Source organism: Mastacembelus armatus, chromosome 21 (genome assembly GCF_900324485.2).
Source record: "Mastacembelus armatus chromosome 21, fMasArm1.2, whole genome shotgun sequence".
Lineage (NCBI taxonomy): Eukaryota > Metazoa > Chordata > Actinopteri > Synbranchiformes > Mastacembelidae > Mastacembelus > Mastacembelus armatus.
This window is the reverse complement of record NC_046653.1, coordinates 14,027,023-14,041,070: the sequence shown is the minus strand read 5'-3', so window position 1 is coordinate 14,041,070 and position 14,048 is coordinate 14,027,023. Positions and strand designations below refer to the sequence as shown.

Genomic DNA, 14,048 nt, shown 5'->3' with positions numbered 1-14,048 from the left:
AAAGAGGAGGTTCTTGGATGGAGTGATGGAGGACATGAGGATAGTTGGTGTGGCTGAGGAGGATACAGAGGATAGGGTTAAATGGAGGCAGATGATTCGCTGTGGAGACCCCTGAAGGGAGCAGCCGAAAGGAAAAGAAGAAACTTGCCTCAACCTAGTATCACATTGTGACATAAAGCATTGTAGGTTAAAGTTTTATCTGCCCTTTCCCCTTAAAGAATTCATTAATTTGGTTAGTCATTCCTGCATTGTAAAGCAACACACTAATTTTACCTCCTAATATGTTTGACAATTGTAAAGATCACATAATGCTCTGTAAAATTTCAGCATTTGTTAAGCCTCTTAGTATATTGATTTCATTACGTGTGTTACACAACAGTGGCGCTCAGAATACATATATAACTGGGGAAATATTGTATATCAGCATTAACATACTCAACTGGATTTTTCAGTCTACAACTGTACTGCGAATGAGTTCAAGTGCTCGAGTGGTCACCAGTGTATCAACTCCTACTACCGATGTGATGAAGTCTTTGATTGCAGTGATCGCTCAGATGAACAAGGCTGTCGTAAGTATTTAAATACTTCATTTGGTCTTACTTCATTGGTGAACTATTACACAGACTGTAATTATGTACAATATTACTAATATATTATTATTATTATTATTTATTCACATTGACATGTTCTAAAATGCACTTTGTGGTTTATATAATAACATATTTCAGCTACCAGACCTCCAGGGATGTGCCACCACGAGAGTGAGTTCCAGTGTCAGTCAGACGGGAGCTGTATCCCGTCTACCTGGGAATGTGATGGTCATCCAGACTGCGAAGATGGCAGTGATGAACACCACGCCTGCCCACCCCGCACCTGTCCTACCTCACTTTTCCGCTGTGACAATGGAAACTGCGTTTTACGCAGCTGGCTTTGTGATGGGGACAATGACTGCAGGGACATGAGTGATGAACGAGACTGTCCCACGCCGCCTTTCCGATGTCCAAGTTGGCAGTGGCAGTGCCCCGGTCACAGTGTGTGCATCAACCTCACCACAGTGTGTGACAACACTCCTAACTGCCCCAACGGTGCAGATGAGTCTCCCCTTTGCAGTAAGTCTGTTCTATGCTTTTACAAATTTAATCAACGCAGAATACCGAATGTGCTTTGTCTATCAGAAAAATGTGATTTTTAATACATTTCTAAGTTTGCTGCTCTTGTCAAATTCAATTACAGTTTCACATCATGTGACAAACAGGATCAAATCTTCAAATGATTTTGTTCAATTTGACATATTTTTAGTTCTTGTATTCTAAAAACAGGAGTGCTTCACAGAAATTTGGTGTTAAATGTCATCTGTGTGTCTTTGAATTATTGTGTAAAATCATGCATGTTTATGATTTGACACGTATTAATCTGAAAATGATTTGTGATCTTCCTTTCCTGCCTTTCTCACAACCTTCAGATGAGCCTTTGCCAGGTAGGAACAAACTATCAATCGTTGGCACAAATGCTATAGTTTTGATTCATTTTTCAATATAAATCATATCAGTGGTTATTATCATGCAGAATGCATATTAATGGCATAATCTGATCAATTTTCTATTTGTGTTGAATAAGTAATCTTATTTGGTTTAATTTTTGTATTCCATTCTTCAGTACTAAATTGTACTTTCTCTGGTTTCAACTCAGATCAAGAGAGCTGTTCTGACAACAATGCTGGCTGCACCCATGGCTGTCTCCAAGGGCCGTTTGGGGCCCAGTGCACATGCCCTATGGGTTATCAACTGAGCAATGACTCTAAAACCTGTGAGGATATCGATGAGTGTAATCCCCCTGGACTTTGTAGTCAGCATTGCTTTAATGAAAGAGGCTCATTTCGCTGCCACTGCCAGGATGGTTACACTCTCGAAGCAGATCAGCGTACCTGCAAGGTCTCAGGTGAGGAGGAATACATCTTAAAGTTTCTTTGCATGAAACATTTTGCTAACCTCGTAGTTGTAAATACCAACCTATAATCATATAATCCTGTAAATAGGAAAAATGGGTGTTATCAGTCCTGCAGTGATTTGGATGTCAGCATGATGTGTCTTTAATGATATATCTGAGTTTTCTCCACTGTAGTAGTTGTTGGGCAGGAATGAGCTATTATTAAGGGGGGGCTTGGCCCCTAGACAAGGTCTTTCTTCTCCCTTGTCTCTCTTTGCTGCTCTGATTTCTTTAGATAAGGCAAATAACATATATGTCACTCACTGGCCATCACTGGTGTAATTAGGACATAATCACCAACAAAGGGCTGTTTATGGGGAGCGTGCCTGACATGAGCTCCTCTTCCACACAGAGAACTTGCTGAAAGGCTTTGCAATACAATAGGTCATTATTTAGACAAAAGTGTATCCTCCAAGGATTGCCATTTGAGTAGGGTCTATTGAACAGTCCTGGTGTATAGCTTTGCTACCCATGCAAGAACTAATAAGTGCTCTTATTAGAATGAAAATAGACAAATGAAAATAGGTAACACAGATTTGATGTCTGTTTACAGATTCTCGTCAGGCCTTTTTGCTTGTGGCCAGTCGAAATCAGATTGTGCAAGATGACATAACCACTCAGCCCAATGTGGTCCGCTCGCTGGTTCGAGATGGACGCAACATTGTGGCCTTAGATTTTGACTCTGTCACTGATCGTATCTACTGGTCCGATACCAGCCAGGACAGAATCTGGAGTGCTCACAAAAATGGCAGTGAAAGAACTGTGGTGAGTTTGATTTGTTACTTTTGGTCACCACAAATTGCAATATGGTTTACATGTTATCATCACCAGTAAACGTGTTTAACTAAGGATGACTCTCTTGTGGTCAGATATTTGATAGTGGGGTGACTGTGACAGAGAGCCTCGCCGTAGATTGGGTGGGCAGGAATCTGTATTGGACTGACTATGTGTTGGAAACTATTGAAGTGTCTAAACTGGACGGCACCCACCGGACTGTGTTAGTTAGTATCAATGTCACTAACCCTCGAGGCCTTGTGTTGGACCCAAGGGACAGGTCAGTGATGTCCCAATCTGTCCCAATTGTTTTAAATCTTTTTGTTATGGTGTATGTGTAACAGCTGTACAATCATTTTTTGTTTTTTTGCAGTGCTCACCTCATGTTCTGGACTGACTGGGGGAGGAACCCCCGCATTGAGAAATCCAGCATGGATGGAAAATTGAGGACTATCATTGTAAGCAACAAGCTGTATTGGCCTAATGGTCTAACTATAGACTACCCAAACAACTTGTTGTACTTTGCTGATGCCTACTTGGATTTCATTGACTACTGTGATTATAACGGCAACAACAGAAAGCAAGTTCTGGCCAGTGACTTGGTAAGAGACTTATTCTGACATTTTTTTAAAATTATCTATAAGGATCTCATTTATGTTAGTAATCTGAGTGATGCTATCACAATTTCCTTTTGAATAGCTTGTGTGAGACATACTTTTTTTTTCTTTTGCTACTCTCCGTGAAAAGGTACTACAACATCCCCACGCAATTACCATTTTTGAGGATTTTGTGTATTGGACCGACAGATACATCAACCGTGTGATGCGAGCCCATAAGTGGCATGGGGAGAACCAAACAGTGATGCTGTACAACCTCCCTCAGCCCATGGGTCTGGTGGCAGTGCACCCAGCCAGGCAGCCAGCAGGTATGGCAAAGACAACACATATTCCAAATCCAGCGTATTGTGCTGGCCACCAGTAGTAATTCTGTTGGTAAATTATTGTATTGGGATCATGGTAATAATATGCAACAGGTTTGTTGTTTTTGTAATTACATTTAAGAGTAGTTCTAAGAAACAAGAGAACATTTTTTGTTGACTCTCTGTGGTTATACATGTGTGCTTGTGTGTGCTTTTTGTGATTTGACAATTTGCAGGTGAAAATCACTGCTTAAGGAGTCCCTGTACTCATATCTGCCTGCTTTCTGCTGAGGGACCAAGGTATTACTCGTGTGCCTGCCCCTCAGGCTGGACACTGGCAGCAGACCAAATCACCTGCACCAGAGGTATGCATTCTGCCAAATGGAGGAAAACACTCATCACTCGGTTTGATGAAAAAGGAAGTCAGGTTAGATGCAGCTGATAAGTTGATGTACTCATAAGGTATTTGTTTTAACTATAATTATTGTTGTAAATGCACACCTGTATTTGCGGAAATGATGGTTCTGGTATGCTTTATTTGCAACCATCTCATTGTTGGATAAATATTTGAACACACTAAATTTGTATCATAGATTGATCCAGGCACTTGTCAACAGTCTCCCATTTAGATTCTCTTGTAAAATGCAGTCATAAATATTAAGAATCATATAAGCATATCTTTCAAGGTCTTTAGAAGACAAGGGACCTTTAATTCAAAGTCCAAGGAGTCCCTCTTAGGTCAACAGCTTAACTCATCTCAAGTTTCAGCCCTTTCAGGCCAAGCAGAACTCAGTCTCCCCCCTGAGGCCAATGATTATCCAAGAATGAAAATGCCCCACAATCATTCATCAATTCTAATCTCCGATGACAAAACAAATTAGTCCTCTTTGTAGATACAAGCTGTTAGCCAGAGGTTCCTTTTTTGCACCATATATTATACACTGAAAACAACTTTTAGGTTCAGGAGTACCGTGTTTAAAAATGAAAAGACACACTGATGTAGCTGTTGGTTTTTGTTTGTTGTCTTACTGTAGGAAGAGCACTTTGTAATTCTAGTCACGGTTTATTGATTGCATTGTCTCTTTTTCCTCGTAGTTGAGGATCCTTTCCTGATCGTTGTGCGAGACAGCATAATTTATGGGATTTCCCTGAAGCCAGATGACAAGAGTAATGATGCTATGGTCCCTGTTGCGGGGCTTCTGAATGGCTACGATGTTGACTTTGATGACAGTGAACAGACCATCTACTGGGTGGAGCATCCGGTACACTACTGTCCATAAACACTATTTCCAGTTTCCTAGTTCTTAATCAGCTTTCCTAACATGCTGCATTAAACAGGAAACTTTCAGTTTGCACAGAGATGTAGTGTGACAAGACAAACTGTACATTTGAATTGAATGTTCCAGTGTCAGTTATTGTTATTGAATGTAACAGTTTGTAACAGTTTTATGTCACGCTTCAGTCCAAAACATGTTTGGAAATAGGGTTCTTTTTACACATCCACCTTTTAAGACGGCTTGAAATGAATCTTTCTTCTTTTATTCAACAGGGTGAGATCCACAGGGTAAAGTCAGATGGTACTAACAGGACAGAGTTTGCCCCTGCAGCCATCCTGGGTTCCCCTGTTGGCCTGGCCTTGGACTGGATAACAAAGAACTTGTATTACACGAATCCAGCTACACAGTCCATTGAGGTGAGACTTTGCCCTGTTGTTTTTTTTTTTTTTGTTACTTGAGTTGCAAGTCAAGGATCTGAATTAATCTATTTTTGTAATTTCACTTGTAGGCTAATAGCGATACATTAACTGTGTGTATTTGTGTTTGTGCTCGGCCAGGTTTTGAAGTTGAGAGGGGAGATACAGTACCGGAAAACGCTAATCACAAATAACGGCTCTCCAACTGGCGCTGGCAGTCCTGTTGGCATTGCAGTGGACCCAGCACGTGGGTAAGTCCCATTTAACACAGTCCTGGCACAGCCCCTCATCCCCACAGCTACTGAGCTCAAACAGCCTGCTCTCACCATCTGCTCTGCCTCTAGAGAGAACTTAACCATTGTTACTAAATCGCACTGCACTGTTGGACCCCAGCCATACAATACAGTATGATCAAGAAACAAAAAACTTTTCTAAGCCACACCTACTCACACTTTAATTCAAGAATTTAACTGAAAACTTTGGGAAACCCACCCCAGAGGCTTAGAAATTTTCTTTCCTTTAATTGAATGCAAGGTTCATTTTAATTTGTGGTGTTTCACTGCAGAATATATAGCAGAAAAGTAATATGCAAACCAGGACTAAGTTGCAAATGTTTGAGACATTAACACTCACATTTAGTTTTACATGTCTTTTAAGAAAACTGTACTGGACAGACCAGGGAACAGAGAGTGGCATCCCTGCCAAGGTGGCATCTGCAGACATGGATGGCTCAAACCCTGCCACTCTGTTCACAAATAACCTAGATCACATTGAGTTTCTCACTGTCGACATCAGAGAGAACAAGCTGTATTGGGCCGTTACAAGCACTGGTGTGGTGGGTCTTCACTTTCTCATCATACATACATCATACATGTACCTAAATGTTAAAGTCAGTGACAAATGTACAAATGCGGTATATAAATACCACAATCGTGTTGACAACAAGTTTGGCATCTCCACAGATTGAGCGTGGTGATCCAGATGGGAGCAATCGTATCACCATGGTGACAGGCCTGTCTCACCCCTGGGGTGTGGCTGTCTATCAAAACTATCTCTACTTCACTGACCGGGACTTTGAGGTCATAGAGCGTGTGGACAAGGCGACAGGTGCCAACAGGGTTGTGCTGCGAGACAACGTTTCTGGTCTCAGAGTTCTGAAAGTTCATTATCGAGAGAGTGAGTAGTGCAATGAGGCATCATCATTGAGGAAAAACAGATAGTTCTCACTCACTGTTTTTGCCTTGTTGCTTTTTTTTTTGTGTGTTGGTCACACTGTATTTTCTTTGCACACTCAGCCTCTGCTGGTACATCCAATGGCTGCACCAACAATATGGGAGTGTGTGAGCAGCTCTGCCTGCCTCGGCCGCAGGGACTGTTTACCTGTGCATGTGCTACTGGTTTTAAACTCAACGCCAACAACAGGACTTGCACTCCATACGAATCCTATGTTGTTATTTCCACTCTGTATGCCATCAAAGGCTTCAGTCTGGAAGGGGCAGACCATTCTGAGGCCATGGTGCCTGTGGCTGGGAGAGGTCAGTAATTCTCAATATTTACTATGCTGCATACTTATGGCAAACAGTTTCTGCAATGCTCATGTCAAAAAAAGAGTTAAGGTGCAATGATGAACAGAAGATGATGATATGGTTATTGTGTCTGAAGTAACAATAATCGGCTCTAATGGTTGGATTATCCTCTTTCAGGCCGAAATGCTTTACACATTGATGTACACATGGCTTCTGGTTTCATCTATTGGTGTGACTTCAGTAGCACTGTGGCAACACAGAACGGGGTCAGACGAATCAAGCCAGATGGCTCAGGATTACGTAGCATAGTAACATCTGGAATAGGACGCAACGGGATACGAGGCATCGCTGTGGACTGGGCTGCAGGTATGGCTGTTCAATGTCCTTGACGCATCTCTAATTTTCAATTAAGTCTGTATTTTTAGCTGTGTGCAGTATTTCCATGATGTTAACATAACACTGTAGATGCAGCTCAGTAGACATTTACACTGTACGCAAGTTTCCTCTCTAACGCTGACAATTAAAATTCAGCTGTTACGCTAGTCTTTATTGGTTATGCTAAGGTTATGTTAAGTTAATAATTGAATTCACACCCAAGTACAAATTTCATGTTACTTAACATGTTGGAAAAGTTATGTTTGTATAGATCTGTTATAATATTTAAATCATTAAATCTGTTCAATTTGTCAGTTGCTAATTTTACTAATTGGATTGTATTTTGCCCAGATTAAGCATAATTTCACTCATTCACTCATTTTGGTTTTTCTTCTGGAACAATCAGATCTTTCCAAGTGATTAAGAGAATCTATTGATGTAAACCTGCAAACTAAAAGCCTGTCTAATAAGCCTGAACTTGTGATATGATTCACACATGGAGGCAGATGACTGCCTGGTACAGTCAAAGTTAAGAAGCTTTATTACCACGTGTGACTCACAGAACAGGGAGATCAGTCCCACACAGGTGACAGGAGAAAAAAATAAATTAGCTTGTTAAGAGAGATACACAGGCACAAAAATCTATTTGCTTCTTACTCATTTATAATATCTCCAGGCTAAGTTGAGGCTTCTGTCTGTTCTCAGGGAACTTGTATTTCACCAATGCCTTCTTAACTGAGACATATGTGGAGGTGCTGCGCCTGAACACCACTTTACGCAGGGTGCTGCTGAAAACCCAGGTGGACATGCCACGCCATATTGTTGTGGACCCCAAGAACAGATACTTATTCTGGGCTGATTATGGTCAAAACCCCAAAATTGAACGAGCACTTCTGGATGGAACCAATCGCACAATTTTAGTGTCATCGGGTATTATCACTCCTCGAGGGCTTGCTCTGGACTGGCAAACTGGCTACGTTTACTGGGTAGATGACTCCCTGGATATGATTGCTCGAGTCAACCCTCAAGGAGGGGAAACAGAGATAGTCAGGTATGGCAGTCGCTACCCAACTCCTTATGGGATTACAGTGTTTGAGCATAGCATCATTTGGGTGGACAGAAACCTCAAGAAGGTGTTTCAAGCAAGCAAAGAGCCTGGGAGCACAGAACAGCCTGCTGTCATTAGAGACAACATCAACATGTTGAGAGATGTTACCATTTTTGACCAGCGAACCCAGCCAAACACTGCTCAGGAGCTTAACTACAACCCATGCACTGACGCCAATGGAGGCTGTGCCCACTTCTGCTTCGCCCTACCTGGTTCAGGCGCAGGCAGCCAGAACAAGAAATGCAGCTGTGCTTTTGGGAATCTCGCAGCAGATAACAAGACTTGTGTGGTGTCAAGAGATGATTACCTCATCTACACGACTGAGAGCACAGTACGGAGCCTGCGTCTCAACCCTGAGGATCATGCATTGCCCTTCCCTGTGGTCAATGTGCCACGTACCTCAGTGGCACTGGATTTTGACCTCACGGACAGGAGGATCTATTTCACACAGAGCTCAGGTGCAGGAGCAAGCAAGATCAGCTACATCACCATGTCTTCTCCCACCTCAGCACCTGTAGTGGTGGCTTCAGGTACATTTTACACTCACTACTGAATTTATTTGTGGTGATTAATACTAGTGATATTACTGATTCTGTTGTGGTCTGTGTGTGTTGAAAGGTCTGGGGGCTCCTGATGGCATTGCATACGACTGGATAAACAGAAGAATTTACTACAGTGACTATGTTAACCAGAGTATCAGCTCCATGTCTGTGGATGGTTCTCAGAGGACTATCATTGCCCATGTTCCCAGGCCAAGGGCAATTATGTTGGATCCCTGCAGGGGGTAAGACAAACACACTCTCTCTCTCTCTCTCTCTCTCTCTCTCTCTCTCTCTCTCTTGCTCTGTTCATTAGATTTAACTAAAGAATAAATCCTTCCTTGTTCCACAGATACATGTATTGGACAGACTGGGGAACCCATGCAAAGATTGAGCGTGCCACCTTAGGTGGAAACTTTAGAACTGAGATTGTGAACAGCAGTCTAGTGTGGCCCAATGGACTGACCCTGGACTATGAAGAGCAGAGATTGTATTGGGCTGATGCCAGCTTGTAAGAGCTGAAAAAAAAAAACCTATTGACAAAAAAATATGCATGTCTATTGCTTTCTTTTCTTGTTTACAGTCTACTGCTTTTAATATTATTTTGGTCTACCATCAGACAGAAGATTGAGCGATCCTCTCTCACCGGGTCCAATCGAGAGGTCATTGTCAGCACAGCCATCTACCCCTTTGCTATGACCATGTTTGGCCAGTTCATCTATTGGACGGACTGGAACACACGCAGCATTTACCGGGCCAACAAACATGATGGTTCTGACCAGAGAGTCATGATTCAGAACCTTCCATCTCGGCCAATGGACATTCATGTTCTGGCCAGAAGCAAGCAGCAGCAGTGTGACAGTCCATGCCAGCAGTTTAATGGAGGCTGCAGCCACATCTGTACACCAGGTACAAGCAGTTCTTGTTATAGCATGTTCCTTTACTGCAATTGCATACCCCAACTAACTGCATAAACTGTGCAATTTTATTATGTTAGGTCCAAATGGGGCTGAGTGTCAGTGTCCCTCAGAGGGTCGGTGGTACCTGGCTGACAACAAGTACTGTATCCATGATAATGGAACTCGCTGCCAGCCAGGCCAGTTCACCTGCATGAACGGTCGCTGTATTCGTGCCCAGTGGAAATGTGACAATGACAATGACTGTGGAGATGGCAGTGATGAGTTGGAGAGAGTCTGTGGTAGGACTTTGAATTCATTATGTTCCTTACTTGTATTTTTTTTTCATTTTGTTTTTATTTGCATGAATATAAAATCTCACTGTTTGATTATTTGTTATAATAGTTCTCACAGAAGCCTCCTCCTAAATAAATGAATCCAATATTTCTTTTCTATTAATTGCAGTTCTATCAATAATGCTGTAGTTTACATTCACTAACAGCAACACATTTTGTTTTTTGTTTTTGCTTTAATAAATTTCTTTCTTAGGACCTCACGCTGACTTCAACTTTGTCGGTGTGTATCTTGCACTTTGTGATTTTATTTCTATTAACATGTTCACTATTCCTAACATAAATCAACACTAACTCGTGAATCAATGTGCTTCTCTGCATGCAGTCCCACACTTGCTGTCATCCTTTATTGCCTTGTCAGGTAAAATGAGCTTCCACTGCACATGTGTACCAGCCCCCTTTTGCCTGAACTTGTGCTCTATTGGTGGAGCTCTGACCTGTCTTTTATTCTGATTGGTAGCCTTCCACACCTGTGAGCCTACAGTGTTTACTTGTGGCAATGGGCGATGTGTGCCCTACCACTATCGCTGTGACCACTATGACGACTGTGGAGACAACAGTGATGAGGTGGGCTGTTTGTTTAGACCATGTGACCCCAACACAGAGTTCACCTGCAACAACGGGCGCTGTATTGCAAAGGACTATGTCTGCAATGGCATCAACAACTGCTACGACAATGGCACCTCTGATGAGCAAAACTGCCGTGAGTGTCCTGCAGTTGAAATTATACCAAGGTAAACCTTCATCAAAGAAATCATTACTTAAAGTAAATATGTTCTAATTTATGATTGTCTCAGCGGAGAGAACCTGCCAGCCTGAGCACACAAAATGTCAGTCGACCAACATTTGCATCCCACGGTCATACCTGTGTGATGGAGATAACGACTGTGGGGATATGAGTGACGAGAGCCCGACACACTGTGGTGAGTTTAGCAGCAGTGCATGATTAAAATTCAATATTAGGTTTTTTCTGTTTCTGTTATTATACTAGTTGTAGAGTGCATAATCCACAGTGGTGATAGCTTTTTTCACAACAGACATTTGACATGTCATACCAGGAGAAAGCAGAGGGAATAACTCTTATAGCACTCCCAGGGTCCTGGTATTGTGAATGTTGGCTCGCTAGCACTGAAAGGGCCTCAGATTTTTTTGTCTGTTAAAATCACTCCTTCAATTATTTATCTACTAATGATGACACAATAAACACTCATTAGTTTAAAGTGAAAAGCAAATGAATACTGTATAAATCATTGATTTAGTTGAAGGTTGACAAGTTTTTTGTCATGTTTGTATTTAAATCTCTTTAATACCAACTCATAGTTTCTCTAGCTAGAAATAATTTTATTATAACATGTTGCAAATGAGGGATTATTAGACTGTTCAATTTTTAAATGTTTTAAATCAACCAAAGTTTAGAAGGACCATGAGTCAGAAACAGATTATTGTTTGCCTTGCCCTTTCATCAACATGTTGAGTTTCCCCCACTGAAGTATTGAGTGATTTTACTCCTGTTTACATTGTCTACGTAGCTGCATCCACATGTTCCCAGAGTGAGTTCCGCTGCTCCAGTGGTCGCTGCATCCCTGCCCACTGGTACTGTGATGGAGGGACTGACTGCTCCGATGGCTCTGATGAACCCCTCTCCTGCAGTGAGTGTCACACAACTCTCTGACCACCATGACAGGCCGGTTGGCTTTGTGTGCCTGCCCCCACCCCATTATCAGCTGCCCAGTTATTGTGTGTTGGTGTCTGCCTCCCAATCTGCATCTGTGAGCTGGTGGGAGAGAGTGCTGTGAGTGATGTAGCCAAGAGTGCGAGTCACTGGTGTATTTCTTTGTTGACGATGTGGTCAGTCAGGCCTCCTATTGTGTGCGGCATTCCTCTGTGGTGACGCCCCTCATCGTCCCCTGACAAACAGCACCTCCCCCTCCCTTTGTCCACCAGGGGTTACAGAGCCTCACTTTGGCTTTTGTTTAAATAGCTCACCATGCATGGGAATGTGGAGTTGCCATGACTGTTTTGAAAGTTTGTCAGAGTTTTATCGTTCCTTCCTTATTAGTTGAAAAAGTAACTGACAATTACAAAAATTAAAAAAGTTACATAAGGATTAACGTTTATATTGGATGTAAATCCATGGGGATATCTTATACAGTAACAGCCATGTGTTTTTCATGCTGTATTATCTACAGTCTAATGTTTGATTTGTCTCTTCAGCCGCCGTGGTCAGAACCTGCAACACAGATCAGTTTCGCTGTGATGATGGTAGGTGCATTGCTTCATCCTGGATCTGTGATGGGGACAATGACTGTGGTGACATGAGTGATGAAGACCAGAGACATAATTGTGGTAAGCATATTTTTTTACTTTCTTTTCCTCTCTCACTTTGTCTTTTTTTTTATCACCGTTGTCTGGCCGTCTGTCCGTTTTATTTCCTGTGTCTTCTCCAGTTTGCCCCCTATTGCTTCCTCCATTCTCACATTATTAAGCACACTGATAGATTAGGGTACACACCCATTTTAGTCTCCTGTAGAAGGTCTACAGTCAAGGAGCTGACATTCCTGATTTCTCCTGCCTCACTCGTTACTTTGTGCGTGTCTCCTTCCTTCTGGCTTCCTGGCTCAGGAAGGATCAAGACTCTTATGTCTCACCAGTGTGTGTATCCAACAATAAAATGCCTGAAGCAAAGGTTTTCGGCCCGGGCCGAGCCTCTGTAGGAGGCTTCTTCAGTCAATTGAATCATATTGGATGGACAAAGAATTCCAGGACGCGACCCCATGTTTTGAAATACAGTTTGGAATGTCTGGATTGTCAAAAATGCAAGTTGACACTGGGTCATCTCTATCATTATTTATGGCTCCATGCCTTTTTTTTTTTTAGCCAATCGCACATGTTCCAGTGCAGAATTCACCTGTGTGAACAACCGGCCGCCTCAGCGGAAATGCATCCCACGTGACTGGGTGTGTGATGGAGACGCAGATTGTGCAGATGCATTTGATGAGCATCAGAACTGCACACGCAGATCCTGTGGCATCAACGAGTTCACCTGTAGCAATGGCCTCTGTATCCGCAGTTCCTACAGGTTAGAGAAATATTCTCATAAAATATCAAACGTTTGTCATCTATCTATCTGGAGATTTGAGTGCATTTTTATGGGCTTCTAAAATCAGGTGCGATCGTCGTAATGACTGCGGGGACGGCAGTGATGAGCAAGGCTGTACCTACCACCCCTGTCAGCAACACCAGTTCACCTGCCAGAATGGCCGCTGTGTGTCCCGTGACTTTGTTTGCGATGGGGACAATGACTGTGGTGATGAGTCTGACGAGCTGGAGCACATGTGCCGTACACCAGCACCAACCTGCCCCCCTGGGGAGTTCAGGTGTGACAATGGACACTGTATATCCCTGAGCCAGGTGTGCAACAGGAATGATGACTGCTCTGACAACAGCGACGAGAAGGGATGCGGTGAGTGCGATGAGATTTTCTGTTCTGTTCTATATCCTTTTAACCTTCGGTGGCTGGAGAGTTATTGTTCAGCTGGTGCATGCTGCCTCTAGCGGAATGTCACAGAATTGCAGGAAGCAGTGCAGGTAAACTTGTAAAACAGATTACAGGACACTGTGTTTCCTGCTTTGTTTATAATAATATTAAGGCTGCAGATAGATAATAACTGTAGCATGTAGCATTCTCACTACATACAGATGGACACTATGATTTTGATTGTGTTTGATCGACTCATATTTATAGTTAAGGAAAGAGTGAGGGACATTAGCATACTTCAAGCAAACAATTTAATCTGGAAAAAATATTTCTTTATGAATGTGTTGGTCTGATAGGATATGTATTGCCCTTACTAATGACTTTGCTGCTCTTATGCTTCT

At 42.4% G+C, this 14,048-nt stretch overlaps 1 protein-coding gene across 1 annotated transcript in view; it reads left to right on the top strand.

The window, feature by feature from the left end:
- lrp2a (low density lipoprotein receptor-related protein 2a) overlaps window positions 1-14,048 on the top strand; it is a 43,255-nt gene that overhangs the window by 15,765 nt on the left and 13,442 nt on the right. The window contains exons 24-49 of the mRNA XM_026294756.1: window positions 453-569; window positions 729-1,109; window positions 1,690-1,938; window positions 2,540-2,751; window positions 2,856-3,040; window positions 3,134-3,362; window positions 3,508-3,685; window positions 3,916-4,044; window positions 4,775-4,941; window positions 5,229-5,372; window positions 5,514-5,623; window positions 6,030-6,207; window positions 6,335-6,548; window positions 6,668-6,907; window positions 7,076-7,264; window positions 7,979-8,911; window positions 9,000-9,165; window positions 9,273-9,431; window positions 9,540-9,829; window positions 9,918-10,118; window positions 10,630-10,872; window positions 10,967-11,092; window positions 11,699-11,818; window positions 12,384-12,515; window positions 13,047-13,248; window positions 13,337-13,632. Of these exons, the coding sequence (XP_026150541.1) occupies window positions 453-569; window positions 729-1,109; window positions 1,690-1,938; window positions 2,540-2,751; window positions 2,856-3,040; window positions 3,134-3,362; window positions 3,508-3,685; window positions 3,916-4,044; window positions 4,775-4,941; window positions 5,229-5,372; window positions 5,514-5,623; window positions 6,030-6,207; window positions 6,335-6,548; window positions 6,668-6,907; window positions 7,076-7,264; window positions 7,979-8,911; window positions 9,000-9,165; window positions 9,273-9,431; window positions 9,540-9,829; window positions 9,918-10,118; window positions 10,630-10,872; window positions 10,967-11,092; window positions 11,699-11,818; window positions 12,384-12,515; window positions 13,047-13,248; window positions 13,337-13,632 (5,790 nt within the window). The remainder of the gene's footprint in view (window positions 1-452; window positions 570-728; window positions 1,110-1,689; window positions 1,939-2,539; window positions 2,752-2,855; window positions 3,041-3,133; window positions 3,363-3,507; window positions 3,686-3,915; window positions 4,045-4,774; window positions 4,942-5,228; window positions 5,373-5,513; window positions 5,624-6,029; window positions 6,208-6,334; window positions 6,549-6,667; window positions 6,908-7,075; window positions 7,265-7,978; window positions 8,912-8,999; window positions 9,166-9,272; window positions 9,432-9,539; window positions 9,830-9,917; window positions 10,119-10,629; window positions 10,873-10,966; window positions 11,093-11,698; window positions 11,819-12,383; window positions 12,516-13,046; window positions 13,249-13,336; window positions 13,633-14,048) is intronic.